Source organism: Tetrao urogallus (genome assembly GCF_951394365.1).
Source record: "Tetrao urogallus genome assembly, chromosome: 6".
Lineage (NCBI taxonomy): Eukaryota > Metazoa > Chordata > Aves > Galliformes > Phasianidae > Tetrao > Tetrao urogallus.
The window spans coordinates 19,548,398-19,571,164 of record NC_136819.1 but is presented as its reverse complement, the minus strand read 5'-3'; the positions used below and the strand labels follow the sequence as shown (position 1 = coordinate 19,571,164).

General features: G+C 42.9%; 1 protein-coding gene across 1 annotated transcript; it reads left to right on the top strand.

The window, feature by feature from the left end:
* Nucleotides 1–10,229: 10,229 nt before the first annotated feature.
* COMMD9 (COMM domain containing 9) lies at nucleotides 10,230–16,092 on the top strand (the record flags this gene model as incomplete). Its single annotated transcript, XM_079536996.1, has 6 exons — nucleotides 10,230–10,283; nucleotides 10,373–10,498; nucleotides 10,609–10,748; nucleotides 11,390–11,424; nucleotides 14,749–14,852; nucleotides 15,952–16,092. 6 exons carry the CDS (start codon nucleotides 10,230–10,232, stop codon nucleotides 16,090–16,092), a joined length of 600 nt encoding a protein of 199 aa, XP_079393122.1.
* Between the last annotated feature and the right edge of the window lie 6,675 nt (nucleotides 16,093–22,767).

Genomic DNA, 22,767 nt, shown 5'->3' with positions numbered 1-22,767 from the left:
AAAGACAGAGGTGAAACATCTAACATACACTTGTACACATACGAAACACTCCTCTGATGATTCACTACCCACACCCAAGGAAGTGAATAAGGGTAACAGCAGATAAATAATGAAAAATCAATTATGCTTATAAGAGCCCTTTAATTTTAATAGTCCATGATGATATTCATAATAGAGAGAAAGACATTTTTAAAGCATTTACCTTGACATTTACCCCTACTACGCCTTATTAATATAAGCATGTTGGGGTTGTGATTAGGTAGAGCTTTAGCAGAAGAAAAAGGGATATCATTTGTATTCATGTTTCTTAGTATTTGCAGTTCTGCTTTTCTGATTTGGAGCATTTCCAGAGAGACTCTTCTGACTGTATGGAGTGCACCTCATCTTTTCTGAGTTCTCACCCACTCAAAACAATTACAGAAAGAAGCTGCTTTCTTAGGTACTACTGAAATAAATCAAAGCTTTAAGATTTTCTTGATCATAATTTCTAATTGATTACACTTGATCTACTTTGAACTAGCTGGTACTTTAACAGAATGAAAAGACAATTCCAACTAGTAAGGTAGAAATCAGCTCTTTATAATTCTCATTTCAAATCAATAAAAGGCAGCAGGCGCAACAAAAGGAGCTGAATGACTCCTGGATAATGGGTCATGAATCCCTTTACTTACTGAAGTGCAATTCAAAGTAATGGTGACACTTCTGTCACTTATTCTCATATAAAATGAGCTGATGGTATTCTTGGTGCAATCAAAATCACAGCTGCTGTTACCTTGCAGACAGCCTGAGCCACAAGACTAGCCATGGTGAATAAATGTATGCAATTTCTTAAAGCATGCAAGAGCGTGAGGCCAGCTCTCTCTGCCACTGCCCAGAGTGCACCTCACAGCCTGCGTTTACCACAAGTGCAGGCTGAGCACAAGCACAGCTAGATGAAGTGGTCGAACACTGGCCTCTTCCTTTTGTACAGGTACATTTTGTACAGTGCCCTGGCAAATTTACAAGTGATTCATGTTAAAAAACTCAACAGTTCCATGCTTTCTGCACTTACACTCTACATTTGGATTTGGAGAACCGCACTGGTTTCTTCATAAGGCTTTGCTTATCTGCAGGCAGCAGTCCCATCACAAGAAGATGAGCTGTGCATGAGAAGCTCCCTGCTGGGAGACCCCTGGCACCCAGTGGTTAAAGCAGGCAGTGCAGGGGATAGTGATCAAGTTGGGTTTATACTGTGAAAAAGTGGAAGTAAGCAAGAAATGGTTAAGCAGAGATTATAAGTTGTGTCACTGCGACCTTGGTTTCTCCCGCAGCTGACTACAAAGGGCTGTGTTGCAGCAAGACTTTGTAATGAATACAGAGAATTAAACTGATGAAATGTTTCTACAGTCAGTTTGTTGATACTGGCATCACGGCATCTCAGAGTTGGTCCTTGATGTTTTACTTAGTTTTAAAGACAAAACCGGCAAGAGGTGATCAGGGCAGCCTGGGGCCGTCTACACAGACACTGCTTTCCCACTGCTAATGTTTTCCAGTAACAGATCCTCCTATTTGCCTGTTGAAGGCAAGAACCAGGCAACAGAAAAGTGCACATCTGAGGTTTGCTATCTTACATACCAGTCTTGAAGAAGCCCTTTCTGACAGCTGCTGTCAGTCACAGTTAGCCAATGAGCTTCAGTAGGTTCGAGCTTTTCCCTTTCTACATTCTGCTCTATATTGTTACTTGCATGGTATGGCAGGGGCCTGCAGGGAAAGGCTGGGAGCTGGCCTCTGCTGCTGGCTGGCCACTGCTTCATGGCATGACCTCAGCATAGTCAAGTCATGCTGAGGGACACCAAGAGGATAACACACTTAAAAGGAGAGTAGGGAGGTAGAAATATCCCCTTCCATGAAGTTTAAGCTTTACATTTATCCTTTGTCAGCTCTGTGGTTTGTTTGCTTTTTTGCTTTTATAAGAGAGACTTGAAGTCTCGCTTTTGTCCCTGGTGTTGTGTTCTTTCTGTCTTGCCAGTAGTAACTCTGCTAAAAAAAAAAATAGACACAGTTCCATTGATTTGAGATATATATGAAATTTTCTCCCAGAAGTTTTGTGAAGATTAGTGAATAGTTGTTAAGTTTGGATGAGATCTTGGATAAAGAAACTTGTAAAAGCTTGATAGTACATCTAGGCCAAATGATTTCTGCTAGAAAATACTCATCTTCCTTTAGCCCCTTAGATGAAAGACTAATATTTAGTGCCTTCTTCACAATGGTGGTAAGCTGCTTGGTTTCCAATTTTAATACAGACAAGTGTCCACAGACTCACATCACACATGGATAGTATCTGTTAGCACAGAGCTTCACAGATCACATCTGTCAGCAGTGGTTTTGTCTGCTAATTAGCAGTCCCATCTGAAGAGTCTCAAGTATCAGTAACTCAAACTGGAAAGGCACTAGCTGCTTCAGCTGGGAGGCCAAGGGAGAAAGAATACTGTCATCTGAAAGATGATGGAGAACAGGCACTGAAAAGTACAAACCTGAGTACTAACCGTGTGGCTTCGTTCCACTCCTAAAAAGTAAAATCAGAACCCTATCAGGATGACAGCTATCTACTAAATAGAGATGGGGACAAATGCTGCATCGGTGCAACAGGAAAGGCTTTAATTGTATGCTGCTTGTATGTCTTGTAGCCACTGCATGAAATGATGACAGACTCTGACAATGCACAGGGCGCAAAGCCACACAGAGTCAGACCAATATTGCTAATGGTCCTACACTGCTATTATCCTCCCAAAATCAGCTGGTTTCACCAATACAAATAAATATTGGAAATTGTAAGAGAAAAAGAGGCTAACATCGACAAGTCCTTACAGTAAGGATTATCTGTCACTTGCAGTGATCAACATAGATTTTCTCCTGAGTCATGCAGACCAATCGATGCCTCTAAATTGCATTAAGAAGAAGTACATGTCAAAGTGCTAAACACAAGATCCTTGCCTTCATGCCTGCAAACGCTTTTAAAGCAATGCACATTCAAAGGTTGATGGTCAAGTATTTTCATTTGTATAACTTTTCAATATTTTAATTGTTTCGTTTCAAGAACCAGATTTACGGCTTGCCTAACACTTTCTATCTGTAAATCTCAAAACTTTTCACCAAAGTAGACACAAGTAGCTTTGTATACCTATTACCAAAGGACCAAGGTAAGGATTTTGACAGTTGAGCTGTAACAACTCTTGCTGTATTTTCCTGACAAATTACAACTCCAAATCTCTCTCCCTCTATAGGATACATCTGTTTCTGCAGCAGGATTAACAGCAGAGAAGTTAATTCTCAAACGCTTCCGTGGCAATATCTCCAATCTAGAACCATAGGAACCCACAGGGATCAAGTCCCACTCCTGGCTCCACACAGTCCACCCTGTATTCAAACCCCATGTCTGAGAGCTGACCAAACACTGCTTAAACTCCAGGAGGCCTTCTGCCTTGACTACCGCTCTGGAGAGCATGTTCCAGTCCCTTCCAACTTAGAATATTCTATGACTCTCTCTGACTCTTGGCTTGTGGTGCACTCATTAAGGATCTTTCTGTCTATTTAGAGACTTACTGGTATTTACCCATAGCTAACTTGTGTCTGGCACCCACATTTGAAAAGCACATGAACCCAAAGGAGGTACTAGCAGCATCTGAACCATCTACCATTTAGAAACAAGTCTTTATGAACATCAATTCTCTTTGTACTTTTGATATTGGGTTGGCTACATCAGCACCTAGATTTTCTTACAGCCTCCACTAAATACTCATGTTCCTACACATCTTAACCAGCAAAATACAAAATGGTTTTCTTTAGATGCAGCTGGATCTACATTAAGTGTTTTGCCACTAGAGCGAAACTTGTTAGAAGTCATGGTGTCTGCTGCAACAGCCAACATTTTTATGTTGGCAAAGTTTCACATATCAAGCTGGTTAAGTCTTCCTGGATGAGGATGCTAGCAAAGTTTCCTCTGAGTTTGTTGCTAATTTTATGACTCGTAAGTCCTTAGGAATCTACGCTTTTGATAGAAGACAGAGCCATTTGGCATCCTAATAAAGATCACTCACATCAGCTGGCTATTAAAGCAACATGTGCTTTTTCATTGTTTATTTTTGCTCTCCATCAATTTTGCAAGCATTTGTCTCCTATTGCTGCCTTAATTGATATTGGAAGTTTCAAAATTGTTGACAAAGTTTTGCTAGCTAGAAATATGAGGGGAAAAAAAATCCTTGCAGTCAGCCTGCAGGCAGGAAACTGATGGATAGAAAAAATGTCTCTGCCTTGGGCACTCTGCACCCCCCCTCTGCCAACATGCCTAAAATAACACAGGTTCCAAAATCTCAGGATTAAAGTCCTGGATTTTAGCCTTTTGTGCCTGCGTCTGTATTGCAGTCTCTCTCTGCCCTTAGGCACAAAAGCTACGGAGAACTGATGCAGTCTCTGGTGACTGATGTTTGTGCAGTGGGTGAGGTGGACTAAACAGAGAGACCATGTCTTTTGGAAAGTTCATTTTAACTGGAGCAAAAGGACTGAAGAGAAGAACGTGAAAGTTGGATTTGTGCAAGTAAACTAAATATGTTGCTAGTAAATCAAGCATGTTCTGGACTGTCTTATCATGCAAAGACCGACTCTGAGATGAGTTTCATGAGACCGTTTGCATCAGCTCCTCAGCTCTCAGCCTATTGGACTGGATGGCTGCAAGTACACTGTTCAGCCAGTTTCCTCCTAGTCCATGCTAGTTCCTGACCTATGCCTTGGAGCTGCCTGGGAGAACGACAATCAGTACAATAGGAAACCACATCAAGAACAGCACTAGCAATTCAACAGTGAAGGGCTCAGGTATGTTCTCTGCCTCTGTCGAGCTTACTAGCACAGATGTGACCAGACACCTAGGGGGAAATTTGACCTGCTGGTAACACATCTAAGCATGATTCCCAGTAATAACAGGAACATAAACTTCTGTCCTAGCTCTGGCATGGAAACACTGACACATTCTTCAATACGTAAGATAGCATAAATGAGACTTTAGAAAGCTGGAGACATTTCAGGAAAGTCCTGTTTGGAGAGCATAACTACAAGCAGACTACAGCTAGCACTAGTAAACCCAAGCATGCATGTGTGCTCTGTGAAGATTCCTTTCCTAGTTTTTGCTCACTTGTTGCTAAGGTAACACTACTTAAATAAAATAAAACACAGAAGTTACTAGGGAATAGAAGTCTCTCGGTTTATCTCACTCATTCTATAAAGCAGGATTACCTACTGGGGAACTGTTTTTAGTCAGAGCAGAACAGCTTCGCTTTTCCTTGCAGCAGGGAAACTGCCCACACCCAGTAGGGTGCGGTTACACAGCACAGCCCTGCCTTGCAGCAGAAAGCCCATAAAGAAGAGACCATTGTTCTGCAACAGATGCTCCAATGAATATACACTACAACTGCAAGGAAAAGTCTAATGGTTCTTCCCATCAAAACCTTAATCTTCCAAGGGATTTCTCTCTGAGGGAGCCATGAACAGCCGAAGTGAGCTAGAACTGAAGCATCTTTTCCTGGAGTATGAAAGGTTGCAATTCTCCAACCAAGAACTGTAAAGAAGCTAAATTTATTCCTTTCCTTTTTAACTTCTTAAGGAGGAAAAAAAAAAAATAAAATAAAAATAAAAAAAAATAAAAAAGACTGGCTGTTGGAATGTTTTTTGTCAAGTTATGTGATTGCTTTTTTTATGTCTATTTTTTTTTACCTTGATCATATTTAGAACAGCAAGACTGGCTCTTTCCTCACAGCACATTCTCTGTCACATACATTTATTTTGGGCACTTACTGCAGTTGATGGACTAAAACAAAGATGACATTTTTGCAAAATGTTTATCTGTCATTGGAGTTATATAAGCTGTGTCTAAAAACATAAAGCATACTTTACAGTGGCTTACTGAAATTCTTCCATTCAGCTTTCCATCTCTTTATTTTTGTCTTGTGGTTTCATGGAATTTATTTTGTCACCATAGCTGACTTCTGTAGGAGAGAAATACTTTGGATCTGAAATACACTAATACACTTAGTTCTTCCAGTACTTCTTTCAATCTTCAATTCTTCCCCTCCCTCTCCCCCTTTTTTTTTTTTTTTATTTTTAACAAACAAACAAAAAGCAAACCAAAGCAGTCGGATATTATTCTCTCTCCATCAAAAAAAAAAAAAAAAGCATACAGGAAACTTCTCTCCCAATATTTTCCAGGTAGGAAGAGGTTTAAACACCTCAGGAGTCCGGCAGAGACAGCTGATCAAGGAAATTGCCTGTGACTGTTTATTGACACATGTAATTATCCATGTCGCTCTTACAACTGCATGGACTTGAGAGGACATAGAGATGTCTCTCATAACCATGACACCTGCTAGTCAGGTAGCAGTAGATTAAAAAAAAAAAAACAAACAAAACAACAATCAAGGACAATTCACTATTTTAAGTGAGCAGGCAAATGAAGAGCGGTGCTCCCACTCCAAGCCCCAGGAGATCTCCAATTCCCACCAGAAAGCTCCCACTACCCTTCAGAACTCATCTCTTCTCACCTCTGCTCTTCTCAAGTAATACCCAACCAGGGCCACTCATCCTATCCCTCCATACGAATTACCAAGTTCTGAAGGTTTGGGGTCTTTATTTGTTTTTCACAAGGCGGGGAACAGAGGCTTGGTGTGACAGTAAGTACTTATTATCTGATAGTAACAGCTAGTATGTACATGTATCCATACACCCACACCTGCATGTTTGGGAGATCCTGAATTTAGAAAGTTATAACCAGTATTTAAGAGTCTCACAGTCTGGAGATTGCTCACTTACCCAGTTCCCTGAACTGCTATTGCCCACATACTGTCTTACACAGACATTTCTGCACTACTTCAGAGAGAACGATTTGTAGGTACCCAGGCTGGCTCAAGCAAGAGAACTCCAAATCAGTCAGTATTATAGCTGTATCACCCAGGCCTGGGCACAAATAAATTTGCCCTATACAGAAGAAGAATTTAGTTTTCAGACTCTGTCTGGACTAACAGCATTTCAGCTCTTCATATCCAAGCCAATTCCTGCACAGAGTGCTGCACAGATACATCTGCAGGCTGAGAGCTCCCAGCTGGGTCCCACTGGGTGATATAGACATGAAATCATGGAAAAAAAGGGCTGTAAGTAGACTAAAGGAGGTTATCCAATTCACTCCATTCCTTTAACCAATTTTTTCAAACTCAGAACTGCCTCTGGCACAGCAGATAGCTGAATTTGTGTTTCTCTGAGCTTCCTGATAGGCACACTGATCACAGGACAAGCCTTTCTTAGATGATGCAGCCTCAACCCTTCACTCCCTGCTGCATCAGGAAATTTGACTTCGGAGGACCATGAGGACAGCTATAGATGGTACTAAAGGAATAAGAAATTGAAAGAAAAACAGGACAAAAATTCACTCACCTTCAGGTGAAACATGTTTACTAAGCATTTCTGCTGGTTTCTGACTACTTGTGTGCTACAAAAGGAGCGTTTTGATTTTGATATTAAAACAAACCTATCATTGTTTCTTCATAACCAGAAGGCTTCCGCAGCGAGGAAATGACAACAATAGGAAGCAGACTGGAGAATGAATTCAACATGATGCCAGCTATGTTTACTGGCAGGCAATATTTTTGTTCCAAATATGTGATTCACAAGTAAACGTTCTCCCTTGCCATGCTTCTTAACAGCAACTTTAGTTATCTGCTCCCTTTCCTCCCTCCTGCACTTTGTATCTCTCCACCCATATATGCGACAAAGTTATTCTGGATTATTAGGTCCTTAACCTAGGCATAGCTCACTCTGATTTCTGTGTAATTGTTGTACAGTGATTGCTTTACAAGACCTCTGCCAAAACACAAAGACTTGCTTCCCCACTTGGAGATGGCATTTCAGAATGTTTAGCAATTAGACGCATTCTGCCTACCTCTGATAATAGAAAACGCTAATTTTTGGGGTCAGGAAACAAAACATGCAGGCAGATTTTAAGAGGACAGGTACCATTTTCAGTGATATCCTGTTTTCAATTCTTCTATGTTTCCTTTAGACTTACTTGCCCAGAGATCATAATACAGTGTTGCCTTTTCATACCAATTCCATTCATAATGCCTACATTTAGTAATACAGAGTTTTATGTTACACAAAAGTTGCATCTCCTTCCTGTCACTTGGGTAACAAAAATGACTTACATTGGTCCAAGTGAAGGAAGACATGATTCCAGCTTCCTGGGTCTTAAATCCTGACCTCTAAAAAACTATTTCATTTTTCCTTTGGGATACAACTTTTTAGTTCATTTATTTTACACACTTTTCATTTTGCAAACAAAAATTAGAATCCCGCCCTTCACTTTCTAATGTACGATGTGTAGTTAACAGACACTGCTGTATTTCTTTAGGTCAGTAATGATTACTGGAAGACAGACCATCATCACATCTTTCAGGTTCACCCTCTAGGGAAGGAATAGACAAAGCCACATTTCTTGTAACCTGACCCTGCATAGCTTGTTCTCCTTTTCCAGTCAGAGCACTGAGTTACATGGTACTATCACCTGGATAAGCAACTGACATCCACAGGATTCACTGTCACATAAATTCAGCAGCATGTCAGCTCTCCCAGGAAGGCCTCTCCACAAAGCAAACCTTCAGCTTTCCATAATGTACTGCCTGCACTGGATTAAACTTACTAGTAACGCACTGTTAGAGAAAGCAGCATAAATACATGCTGCAGTTCTCTGAACTGATCAATCACACTATCCAAGAGGCCACACATGGTAAATTCATACCCCCAGATTGTTTCCCCAAATTCCCCCGAGTCTCATTTCCTGTTGTTTATAAAAAATGATAGAAAATAAAATTTTCTCCCTTTGGATTTTTCTGCCCTTGAAGGTTCCCCAATACAGAAAGTAAAACCTGTTCCTCTGCAAGAGGAAGACCTTTTCCCCACCAAACCCGGGGAGCCCAATGCAAATGACATCCCATTTGCAATTCATACCATGTATTATTGCACTTACAGGAGAATAATGCAAATGAAAATGAAGACGGGCTGTTCTTACAGAAGAGGTGACGGGAAAGCCCATCAATTACATGGGCGTCCTGGTACCAGATGCGCTGTGAATTGCACAAGATAAAGAAGAGACTATTTCTCCCTCAGAAAGAGGATTTGAATATCTTTTAAAAGTGTAAAACACACACAGTTTATTGAGGTAATGATCCATATCACTGCAGCAATGCCACAATAAATCTTTTGCCTTCCTCTCTCACTGGCTGAAAATATCTTTATTTACTGCTAAACTCCACATCCAACATAGGGATTTGCCTTGACAGTAAAGAATTGGTTACATCAGAGTGAGAAAAATGCTGTTCAGGGCTTTTATCCCAGCTTTCTCGCTGCAGACACAGGCCATTCCTGCAGCCACACACCTGAGGCACGGTATCTCAAGCCCAGCTCGCAGTCATTCACACAGTGCACGTCTTACCTTGTGTGTGCTGCAGAGCAGAGCAGCTCAACACTTGTGGGTGCCCGAAGAACAGGGGCAGGACCCCTCGTCCCTGTGAGCTGAGCAGTACGCAGCACAGCCGAGCTCTGGGGCTCCACAACACCATAGCTGTCCCATAGGGTTTCTCTCTCAGCACGAAGCAGACACCGTGAGGTGCGGCTGAGAGCAGCCTGCAGCCACCCAAGGGGATGGGGAGTGAAGGATGCTGCTGCCTTTCAGTGTCATCTTTGTGAATCTTTGCAGTGCAGCGAGCTTGAACTCCTGTGCCTAGTTTCACTCTTCAGTACATTGACAGCAACGACGAAAAAACATCACACCAACTATTCCAAAAAGGGTGCTGTGGCCCTTACAGAGCTGTGTGAGCCTGCAGACCCGTGTGCAGGAGGGATGCTAAATCAGTGCAAACTCTTACCCTGCATTTTAGCTCCAGCAATGCATACGGTAGCTTGTTTTAGAAGCACGGAGCTAAGGCCTAAACACTTCAGAATTCATCCCCACTTTGCTTGTCTGTTGTGTCAAAACACGCAGGAAACCTGAGCAAAATAACCTCGCAGTTTTCCACGTGGGTTTCCGACTGTAGCCCCCGATAGCGGGAGCACAGCGGGACTACAGCGCCCGGCGTGCCCCACCGCCCGCCCCCGCCCCGCCCCGCCCCGCCCCGCCCCAACATGGCGCCCTCCCCGCCTCAGCCGTCGGCGCCAAGATGGCGGCGGCGGTGCGCGAGGAAGACTTCGTCGCCCTGCAGAGCCTGCTGAAGGTGAGGAGACGCGGTGCTCATCCTGCGGCGGTGGGGGACTGCCTGCTGCCGGGCCGCTGCTCAGCACCTCCCGCTTTGCTCCCCGACAGGCGTCGTCGAAGGACGCAGTGCGGCAGCTGTGCCAGGAGTGCTTCTCCTGCCCGCCCGGCCGCCTCGGCCCGCTGGCGCAGCGCGCCTGCCCCGCCATCGCCGGCAGCCCCGAGGAGGCCGCGCAGGTACGAGAGGGCGCGCGGGATTCCCCGCGGCTGCTGGGCCCTGCGGCAGGGAGAGCCCGCCGTGATGCTGTTGAGCCCTGCAGAGCCCTTTCCCCTCTTCTTTCCCACAGCTGGTGTCCGCCCTGCACAGCCTCACCCGGCACGTCGTGTTCCGCGGCTTGACGGGGGCCGAGGACATCCTCGCTCTGTTTCCAGAAAACTTCCACCAAAACCTGAAGAACCTTTTAACTAAAATAATCTTGGAGAATGCGTGAGTGCTCAGCGCCTGCTGTTTGCTTTCAGTGGCAAATGTAAAGCTTAGGTGCGCGTTTTGGTACGTGGGCATCGGCTCACAGGCTGGGATAAGCTCACACAGGGGGCTTTCCTTCTGTCCTTCAAACGTTTTGAAATGGCCGTGCACCTAATTCACATCGTGCAAAACTGCTTTTGTCTCGAGCTCAGCTGTGCCATAGAACAGTGAGACAGATGGGAATAAAACAGTGGTTTGGGTTTCACCGCTGAAGTATGATCTGGTTGTTCAGCACCCAGGGACTGTCTGCTTATATGCTGCTGAGGCACTGTACAGGAGAGTACAGAGCAGTGGAGAACAGCTGCTCTGGTGCCCATATGACTCAATGCTTGGTAGCTGGTCAGTTTGACAAAACAGAGGCAAAAGGTGTACACCTCAAGTGAGCTGGACTCAGAGAAGAACTTGGAGCTGGCCATTAGGTTGCTCCACCACTGCCCACCTTTCCTCAGCGCTCAGTAGCAGTCTCTCTCCCCTGATCACCAGTGCGGTCCTGGTGTCTCCTGTCAGAGATAAGCCACTCTGAGCACTTTTGGTTTTTTTCTTCTTTCCCTTTTCAAGTGTTGCTGATTCTGTTTTGTTTTTTTCTTTTCTCTTTTTCACAGTTCTGCTTGGAGAAATGAGGCACAAGCAAGTCAGAGTAAGTCTGTAATTATGTCATGTTCCTCAGATCATCTGACAGAGCCTGGAGGTTAGAGTAGTACCTCACAGTCTCTCTCATGATGGCACAGCACAGACATACCTCAGTTTGCCTTAGAAGAAGCTGTATGATGCGGCATCCTACAGCTTAGCGAAGGCTAACAAGGTTTTATTCAGATTCGTGCTGCTGTGCTAAAATCCTTTCCAGTCATCAAGCAACTTCCATTTCATGCTCAGTCTGTTGCTACATTGCAGAGTGCCAGACTTCTGAACTTGAAGCGCTCTTGACTCACCCGTTCAAGCCTTTAAGTGATGCACACATGCAGTGCACAGTACTGGGGAATATCTGCAATACATCTAACTCTTCCATGCTCCAAAAAGTCCCTGGCATATATTCAGCTTTGCTTTTTCCTCACTTTTTCAAAGCATGATGTAATTTAGCAGTACAGCTTTTGATAACAGCAGCAAAGACTTACATTCCAGTTAAGCGTTCCATACAGCAATACCACTTTGTTTTTTCCCCTAAGAGTTTTTTGTTTTGTTTTTATTGACAGCTGTAGGACATCAGGGCCTTGCAAATGAGACGCACAAATGCCTGCATAGATCTTCCTGGCCATTCTCTTTGTATGCAGAGAGGATAGCACCCAAGAGGTGAACAGTATGGCAAGGACGTGGCAAACAGCTGTCCCTCAAAGATCTTAATGTCCCTCAAAGATCTTTCTAAATCAGAAAAATAGGGAAGAGGAAGAAACTACTGCAAAATGTTAATAACAATAAAAACAGGCATGTTTATGCTAAGCACTTGTGGCATTGCCAAGACATAGTGCTCCCTCCTGTATCCTTAACAGGATCAAAAATTAGAGGAAACGGGCACAAGCTTGATGTGCCAGCGTGATGTAACAGCTAGGACTTCAAAACCCAAAAGCAAGGCTGAGTGTGTGGTGCTTGGAGCCACTCAGGAGTTTCGCTCTGAGTTGCATGTTTTTATATAGATGAGTATTTAGCCCCATCAGCATAAGACTGTTTTCTAAGAAATGATGGATTCTTTTAGTGTTATACTCATGAAACATCCAACATACATTACATAGGAACAAAAGCAGAGATTTAAAGACAACAACCCGTCTGATTGTTCTATGATAATATGAAAATGCAGATGCTTTTTTGTCTTTCCTAAGTCACCAGCAGTCAATCTTTGCAAATTAACATACAACACTAAACAGATGCATTTTATGTTGTTGCAAATGTTGCCAAATGCTTGCCGTGATGGACTATAAACTGAAATTTGTTCCAAATGCAAAAGGCAAGGCAGTCAATTCTGCATTGTCCCCCACAGTTCTGCTGATGGGAGGAAGAAGAGCCATTCCCCACATAGATAAACTTCTCCAAGTGCCAGGAATCAGGAGGAGGGTTAGAGGTCAAACTGGACAAATGCTTGGGGAGGAGACTAGACACTTTATGATTGGCAGAATCCAGACAGGCTGCAGTTGCCTGCTGGGGCAGCTCTTTCCATAGCACTCTGTAGAAGCTATCTTTGCTTCTTCATCCACTTCTGGTACTCTTAAATAGATATCAAATATGGTTATTAGCAGTTACTTACTAAGGCTTTGCACAGACACACAAGCCTGTTGAGCACCATAGCTGAGATTTTAAATTGGGTTGGAGAATAAGCTATCGCCTCTCTACCAGTGTTTTGTGGAGTTGGTCCTATATTTCCTTCAGACTCCTTCCTAAAGCCTGAACTGACATAAATCGGAACAATGTTTCCTTATGCCTCTGGAAACCATTTGTTCTCATACAGTTCTGACAAAGTAGTATCTGTTAGCTGCAAAGCCTGTTTCAAACTGAAAGAGTTTGTCAGTGCTTCGATGTCCTCGGTATAGATTTTCTCCTAGTGAGAACTTGCTGTTTTTCTCTGTAAATATTACACTGCACTTTTGAACATAGGAAGCATAGCTCAGCTTTTACCAGAAAACTGAGTTGAAAAAGATGTGAGAGGTGTTGTGTGTCAGCAGTTTCAAGTGCTCTGTTAAACTGCACCTTACAACTTGCTTCCTTAATATGTATTTTAAACAAGAGATTTATCTTACAGCCATTTTCCAAATTTCTGGGTTTTCGTGGTAAATCAGGCCTTATCATTGAACAATCAAGATAGGGCTTGAACACTGCTGTTATATATTGGTTAGGTAAGTAATTACACTTTCCTCTGGTTTGCAGTATGTGAGACAACACCTGCAGATCTGATTTGAAAATCAATACTCAGTTTTCTGAGTTAAAAGTGTATTTTCTTTATGAAAATAGGAAAGTTTTTGTTTTTGAACAAGGGGAGGATAGCTATCTGCATGCCACCCACATGTCACAGTTTCACTTGACTGTTCTTCAAATGCTCCCTGTAGTAACTGTTGGTGGCAGCTGAAAGCACTGTTGAAAAACAAGATTTCAAAGAGCATTTGCAGTCAGCCTGTTGGTGCCAGGGATTTGTTGGGATAACCTCAACCTCAGCTTTTATGCCAGCCTGCATGGTGCTTTAGGGACACTTGAGGACTCATAATGAAATAAGCTCCCATAAATATACACCATCATGGATAAATATCCTCTACTCCTGTCTGCAAGGGACAGGTGCACAAATTCCTCAGCAGGGCAGCCAAGTTGGACCTGTCACCTTCCACAGGAAGGCTCATGGGATCTCCAGCCCCTGAACTACTGCTGTCAATACTGCAATCAGACGAATAATTTCTCTTATGATAGATGAAACTGAGATGGTATCTTCAATATATTTTTTACCACTTGGCAGGACATGTGAAGACTGCAGTTTCCCTTTCCTATCCTAATACTGCAGACTGCTTTGGTTCACAGATTGAGGAGCTTGAAGTAACACTTTATACTGTATGATTATAAGAATCCAAAGTGCTTTCTTGCCACTTACAGAACAGAGCAGTAAGCATAGTAGGTCCCTTAGTAACTCATGCTGACATGGCTGAGTCTTGCATGCGGCAAGATGTAAAGAGATAAGATACCTTACCACTCCCCTTCTCTCACCTGCTTTGTGAATTCAGCTTGTCTTGCATTGTGCCATCCTTACTTGTGAAGATGGAGAACCTTGTTTGTTCTTCTAGGGTCAGGCAGAGGCCTTCACTGACTGCTTTATTACAACATAAATAAAAACAATGTGAAACCAGTTAGTAGCACTAAGGTTGTACATTTTCACAGGGCCAGCAGGATTCTGTCTGTGAAGAACATGTACATAGGGATAGACACAGGTTCTTGTCCTGGTGTCATCATCGTGTGCTGTCAGGCCTAATTGATTCCTGTTTTTTGGTTCCCCCAGTCTCCCTGCCTCGGCTGGTTGACATGGACTGGAGGGTAGACATCAAGACATCTTCAGACACCATCAACAGAATGGCAGTCCCTACTTGCCTGCTACAGTTAAAGGTAACGTCAATACCTGAACAGGATCAAAATAACAGAGTCCAATGCCTGACTTACCAGTGGCAGCACAAAACAGTTTGGACAAGCATCTGGTGCATCTAACAGGCTTTCTCAGAGATGATCTTTGAAATTCCACAGAGCCTGGGAATAGTGTCTCTGATGAAAGCTGTCTCTTCACCGTGAAGGAGAGATTTCTTTGCATGAGGATGAGAGAAGCAGCATATTTGTCCCTGGTCACAATTGTTCTCTATAGAAATAAAGAAAATTTTAAAAAAAATAGTTACAGAGAATCCATTGGGTTTTAGTTCCAAGTAACTCAATAATGAGTGGATGACTGTATTAATTGGGAAGATGACTTCTGATTACTAACTTCCTTCACTGGCCACATCTATCATTTGGGCAGTATAGCCAAACGTACTGCTTGTATTCTTGTGCAGCAAAAGAAGGCAATGACAGTGCCTTCTACTGAGATACAAGTGCTATGAAGCAACAGAAGATGAGAAAGAAGAATTAGCTCACCCCTTCTGGTGACCGGTGATAGCTCCAGATCTCTGTCAAGAGAGATCCTGCTCCCTCAGCTGCTAACACTTAAATGAGGGTGAGGAGTGGCAGATCCTCAGTCCACCCCTTCTGGTCACTCGTACATTGCTTGCACCTCAGCTCCCTGAATTAGCCACACCTGGTGCTCACCCATTGGCTCAGGCTGTGACCTGGCAATTCTGCAGCATTCTTGATTCCCCAAATCAGTAAGAAGAGGCTTTAGAAGAAGAGGAAAAATCTAACACTTATGTTTGGGATGAGTTTAGTATCATGCTGGCTATCTGTTAAGATGTTTCTGATATGAACGCAGCTTCCTGCTGTTAGTCTCTTCAGAATTTCCCCACTCATGGCTGTACACAATTATATGCACTCTGCCAATGGACGTGCACTTTGCTGGTGGGGCATGCAGTGAAGAAGTATGTTTTGTGCCTTCAGGTTGAAGCTGGTTGCCAAGTAAAACATTTTTCTTTTTCTCCCCATCAAGCACCAACTCGCCTAGGGGCAGTGGAAAAACCTGCGAAAGGATTTTTCATACACCTAACTGCTACATTTCTGTTTTCAGATTCAGGAAGATGCTGCCTTATGTAGTAATAGTCCTGTTGTTTCTGCACTGACTGTGGAACTGAGTAAAGAAACCCTGGATACTATGTTAGAAGGTCTAGGAAGAATCCGGGACCAACTTTCTGCTGTTGCAAATAAATGAAAACCCAGTAATGTGAATTCCAGCAGCCAGGAAGGGAAATATTCTGTGCCCACAACTCTCCTAAGTTGCAGCTTACATAAAGTTTTATGTATTAACCAAACATAATTAAAAAGATTTATTTTTTGAGTTAACTAGATAGCTTTTCAAAAGCTAACATTTAAACATTCCTTTGGCCTGGTGCCACAAAGTGTTTTCATAATGTTGTTGAAGAAAAAAAAAAAAAAACCAAAGAAAATAACAGTTCTCTATTTCAGAAAAAGGTTTAAGAGCTCAGAGCCTGGTTTAATCACAAGGGTCGTAATTGGAAATGGCAAATAGCACTTGCATCATTGGCTGCAGCTATCTCCCTGCCCAGAAATTAGGATCTAAAAGGTTCAAGCTGGTTAATGGGCTGCCTTCCAGCACTAGCAGACAAGGAGGGTACATCTCCCTGTAATGTGTGTGTACTGAGGTGCATGCTAGATGTAGTGCTCTCCTTCTCAATGAAGCACAGCCATGCTGCAGATTGTTATTACAGGATAATGCTTTGAAATGGGGCAATTATGCTACAACACATTCCCTTCTGATCAGCTTCATAGCACCATTTGCAAAATGACTACTCTGAACATCTTTAGCAGCAAACAATTTCCTCCTTCTGTTTGAAAAGAAAAAAGGAGTTCATATAATTAATGTTCGTGTTTATTAGACTTTGGACTTTGCGGAAAACGTAGACTAGAGAAGTTAAGAATTGATCGTCTTTGTGCTGCCTTTCTACAGTGAATGGTGCCTGTACTTCTCCAAAGCATTCTGGTGTTTGTATAAATCTTTATTTAATTAAAAAATGAACTGCTAATTGATTTTGTGAGTCCTTTTTTTCTGTAGAAGAATGTTGTCCTGGGTTACCTCAGCCTTTTTCTGATGGTGCCTGGTTTCTAGCTTGGTATAATGAATGTTCACTTTTGTTGCTGAAAAGCAATTCTTTATTTCTTGTTCAAATTGATTCATTTTTTAAACCATCCTCTCTCCATTTTAGTAACATTCCAGGGCACCTTTTCCCAGGCACCAGCTCAATGCAATATCACAGTTGAGTACTCTGACCTAAAACTTTATAGATATGTGCACTGAATGTGTAGAGAAGTGCAGGAAATAAAGAAAATCCAGACTCCTCTGAGTTTGCCTAAGGCACCAAAATGGAACTCTGCATCCAAATACAGTCCCAACTTTCATAGAACAGAAAATATTGTCTCTTGTGTTTGCAAACATGAAATCACTTGGGATGTGTACAGAAGTTACTGAGCTTTGTTAATTAATTTTAGACATCTCTGTGCAGCCTGGAATATAGATGTAGGTAAAGCCTGTGCTTTTAAAAGATACCGTGTTAATGCAGTTTGTGCAGCACGCTGAGATGTATGACAAGTCACTTGTTGAAGTCCCCTTAGAGTGAAGATTGTAACACTTGTATTATTGTGATAAACTGGTAAATTTCATATTTATTCAGGAAATGAGATGGGAGAAGACTCAAAAATCTGTTTCACGAGGTTGAAACTATGGAAAATACCCCTAACAGACTTCTTCAGTTTAAGGAAGCTTTGTTGCCTTTACGGCTATAATAGGATGATAATAGCAGGGTGGCAAAGTCTTTGGCTACAGCAAATGAGGGCAAACCCAAATGCAGCAGCTGTTGAAGGAAAAGAACTGCTTACCTTTGGAAGACCTCAGGTAGGCAGGGATCTCCAGCAAGAGATACCCTAACCTCCACTGCCAACCCTTAAATGACGTCTGGGAGGGGATGGATCCACCCCTTCCAGTCACTCAGGTGTGTTGCACTGCATGCACCTGAGCTCTCCTGCAGGTTGGCCCTGCCCTCCCACCAGGTGTTCAATCACAGCTTCAAGCCCTGACTTAGCATTTCTGCTGCAACAGCCTAGCCTTAAAAATCTCAAATACATTGCACTGCTTATTCTAGAAGGTAAGAACCATTGCAAAGATAAATAATGAGATGAAGCATTCATAGTAGATCTGAGGAAAATCTTGATGATAAAGTCAGAATGTTGTAAGGCCTAATGTAATGAACTGATAGGTTGCAAAGAGCTCTCATTACAAAACCATTAAGCAACTGTAGAGTAGTTGTGGAGAAGAGTCTTAAGAACTGAAGAGACTGTCCCAGTGTCATAGCTACCCTACCTGCAGACAGCTAAAGTGCCCATGGGGATTTAATTACGGAGGCTGCCCACCGCATCAGAAGCATGCCATCTCATGACTTCAAGTGGTATATCTCAAGTCCTTCTGGTACTCTAGTTGAAGAGCTAGGAGACCATGAGAGATCGCCTTCAAATCTTTGCCTGAAGTGTTACGCATTCTCCTGTTGGCTCTTATCACCTATCCCAGAAGAGCTGAGACTTAATTTAACACTCAGAAAATGATGTATAAAACAAGAGAGGCTGAGTAGAACTGTCATTACCCAACCAGCAAGAGTACTTCATTAAGTGTACTTGATGTCTTGCTTACAGAGACTGCAACGCAGAGAACAGTGCCTGCTTTTGCAGACAATCGTGATCTTTTTCACAAGAAGATTGCTCTCTCAAAACCAGTTTTTTTATCCTTCCTCCACACATTGCTGCTATTTGGCAGATAAGCCTAAATGTATTCCGCATAACTTTATTACCAGATTGCTCCTGTACCAACTCTTTCCTCTAGCTTAGTTTTCTCCCAGCTTACTCTTTTTCTCCCCTCACGTTTACAGGCAGCAGTGAAATTGCCCTCCGCTTACAACAATTAAGCAGAGTGAGCTCTATTTTCTTTCAGCACGGTAGTGGCCATTCTTCACATACAGTTTACATCTCCCTTGAATAGGAGTGAGCACAGCTGTTCCCCCTGGGGAAGTCTAGTCCAAGGGCATTACTAAAGAACAGAGCAGTCACAGTATGTGAATCACCTGAACTGCTTCTTCCAGAAAAACCCAAGCCCTCACTGTGTCATGGGGCTCAAAAATTCCAGTACTGAGGAGAAGCACCTGCTACGCACACCCTGATTGTGGAGTGATAACTCACTCACACCAAGCAACAAGGAACTGAGTTATCTCTAAGCAAGTTTCTTTTACTGAGAAATCTGTGAAGGACAAGTATACACAGTTCATTCCATCAACTTCTTGAGTTACACTCAAAAATATACAGATATGCATAGACTCATGGTAGGCTTTAGTTTTTGAAGCAACATATAATTGTTAAAAGTAAGGTTTAACCAGATCATCTGCTATAGTTTTTGCAGTCTACCTGTGCTCCACAGAGCAGTCGCTAAACCCGTGCTTGCCGTTTTTAATATTTGAGAAGCACATTCTCCTACAGTCTCAGCGTTTCACAAAGAGAAGAGGGAATGAAAGGGAGGAGTGAAACAGAACTTTCCCGGCCGCTTGTGTGCCCCTTCTTCCCCAGGAGATGGCGAGCTTGGTCTCCTCTCGCTCTTCCATCTCCGGTCCCGCAGGCAGAGCCGCTGAGCTGCACCCGGACTTCTCCGGGGCTGTGAGCCTGCAGCGGCTCTGACAGCCATTTAGTCCGGCAGCAAAGCAGAGGTCGGAGCTGTATTTAAAGAGCACTGACAACTTGGAACATTTCAAAACCGGCCCTTCCCAAACGACACGTAGATCTGTTGTTAAATGGCAGTGAACAGAGTGCTGTGAAAATCAGGTCTGGAGAAGGAGGCAAGATGAGGGGCTGTGGGGAAAAGCTCCTTCCTTCCCAAGCATGCTGCAAACTAGTTTTAAACAGCACAAAGCACAATGGCATCCAATATAGCTGAAGCCTGTTCTCTTTATATATGCACGTTTTCCAGTTGCTTTCTCACCTCACTTTTGCTGCTGTTATCAAGAAGCTCCCTTCCCGCACGCACTCAGCAGAGCCATCATCTCCCCCGCTTGGAGGGGAGGTGCTAATGCACACCAGCAGCACAGACTCACCACAAAGCACTGTCAAATACACAAAGCAAACCAACTGAACAGAGACAGCTAACTAGAATCTCATTCTCCTCCTTATTCTCATCTAGGTACTGCTGCTGCAAAGGCTTGGAACAATAGTAGGTATAGCTTTTTTTCCCTCCAAGACACGATTTTTCAAGTTGACAGCATCCCTTTATGCTGATGAGATGGTGAAGCTTCAGTGCCAGCTAGCAGCAGAAATATAATAGCATCCATTAGAGCTGTTAGCTAGAGTCTGCCAATGCTTCAGTTTATAATTTAGAGGGTTATAACTCAGCCATGCAAATAAGATGAGGGAGAGAAACTTTACACTGAAAATCTGGACCTCGGAGCAGGCTTTCTAGTTTCCTACAAAGAAATAAACATCAAATTTGCTTTGATGCTCCAGACTCTGCTGTAAAAATGAGATAAGAAACCTAAATCAGTGGGCTGAAGTATACCAGTGCCTGGCCTTTGCACAGAAAGGGAATTGGGCTAATTGGAAATCCTGACATCTTTACAACTGCATCAGTGCCTGTAGCTCCAGAAGTGTCCAAGCCCTCACTCTGTACCCTTAAGTCTTAAGACAAATTCCATTGTTGCTTCCAAACAAAGCACTACATAAGTCAGCAAGGCTTGCCAAGCAGCATCTCCCCTCTGCATAGCAGCAGTGCTCAGACTGGATAAAAAGTTCACTGCAGATTTACGGTATGCACTGTCAGAAGTCCTCTGGTTCCTGAGCACTCTGAGCGATTTAGGCTTCAGAGCCTCATTCCAGGCCTGTTTTTGCACTTATCTCATTTATCTGCCTACAAAGGACCTTACTTTTGATTACTCGGGGGTGGGGAGAAGATCCTCTAACAACAGTCAGTATTGGCTCGTGCTAAGCTAAACCAGAATGGCAGAAAGTCATGGACTGTTTGACTTGGATGTCAACAGACAGCTGATCCTCTTTTGTAAAGATGTGTCTGCTGACAAATAAATAATCAGAAGATCAGACCAAAACAAAAGAGACACAAAACCATGAAAGAGCACACTGCATAACAGAAAGTTGAAAAGTGCATTTCAAGCCAACTTTTTTTTTTTTTTCCCCCTCTCTGAAAAGGACAGCATGACAGTGTACTTGACCATCTGTCTCTCAGGATGCTTTCCTCTTCCTCGGCACAGATGGTAAACTTCAAACATCACTATCACTCTCATCTACAACATCAGCCCTGTAAGTAATCTTATTTACAATATCCACACATTGCTTTCCAGTGACCCAATTTCTCTCTTTGGTGCCAACTCAGAAGTTCTTAGCCAGTATGAAAGGCACTAAAATAGACACGTTCAAAGCTGCCCTTGTGGGCGTGGTAACACAGCTCCCAGGAAAGAAGAGACCCTCGAAATGAAATGAAAGCTGCTCACAGCACTGCCTTGTCCTCAGGCAAGTACATTAAAAACCTTCCCCACACTTCCAAAGGAAAAAAAAAAAAAGAAGAAAAAAAAAAAAAAAAAAAAGGAAGAAAACCTAAGCAAGAAATGTAAACCAAGATACCTGTAATTCTCCCTGCTGTCTCAGTTTGCACAGCACTCAGTTTGAGCTGCTGGTTCCCAGAGGCAGAGACCTTGTCCTTGGAGCCACACACAGGGTGCTGCTGCTCTCATCTACAATGAGAAGGATCCTGTCTGTTGTCTGTAATGCACCAAGATAGTTTCATTATTCTGGGATCAGATTTCTGGCTTTCTAGTTGCTTGACAGTAGTCTTTTATCTTTTGCTAGATAAGTGAAACAGATCTACACAGGGTAATGGCCAGACTGTATTCCCAGAGACTGCTCAGGAGACTGGGAGGAAGCCCAACGTTCAGAGGCAATGATACAAGCTGCAGCTTGCTAAGTCCCTTAATGGATAACCTGTAGTTTGTTTAGCTAAGGGTCTGTGTCTTTTTATTGAATAGGTAAGGGAGGTTCCACAAGTGTTTGTATTGAATTGAACAGAAAAGGTTCACAAGTCCTTGTATGGAACATGTATGTACCTCTGGGAAGGCCTCCGAATGATTATAAACTGAAGACCTTTTTGTGCAAGACATACATGGTAAGAGTATCCCCACACATCCAGTGCTGATATTAAAGAGAGCCTGCTTTCTAACACTCTGACTTGAGTCTTAGAGTTTCCTACTGATGGCTTTATGGTAACACCAGGAAGTACTTTGCGTGGAATTCCAGATGCTTCTGACATGTGTGCTCTCTCTGCTGGGCTCATCCAGTCTGTAGGATCTGAAGGGAACCCAGAACAATTTCCCACAACATAAGTATTTTCAGTGACACTTCTGGTTAAATTTTCTTCCTCTACAATTCCTTTTTCCTAAATCATTCTATATCATAATGCGCTGTCATCCTCCGCTCCAGAGCAGACTGCATTCTGGCAGTGGAAGGACATCATCCTATTTCAAGAATTCAATAATAATAAATGGAAAGTACCAACATTTGAAAAAAAAAAAAAAAAAAAAATTACAGACACTCTTAATGCCTCCGTTGAAGCAATGAAAAGAGCAATGAAGTCTGCTAGTGACTGAAAATGATCTCGACTTGCAGGTGATGAATTCAATTTATTGGTAATCCTCTAGAGAGTGAAAAAGCTCTGGGGATGATCACTGCATACAAAATAAATATCCTGGTCACTAATGATATTTATTGCTAAACGCAAGCAGCTCCTCTCATTTGCAGGGTTTGGAGGAGCATCACCTGGCACAGGGCTGTCCTGATG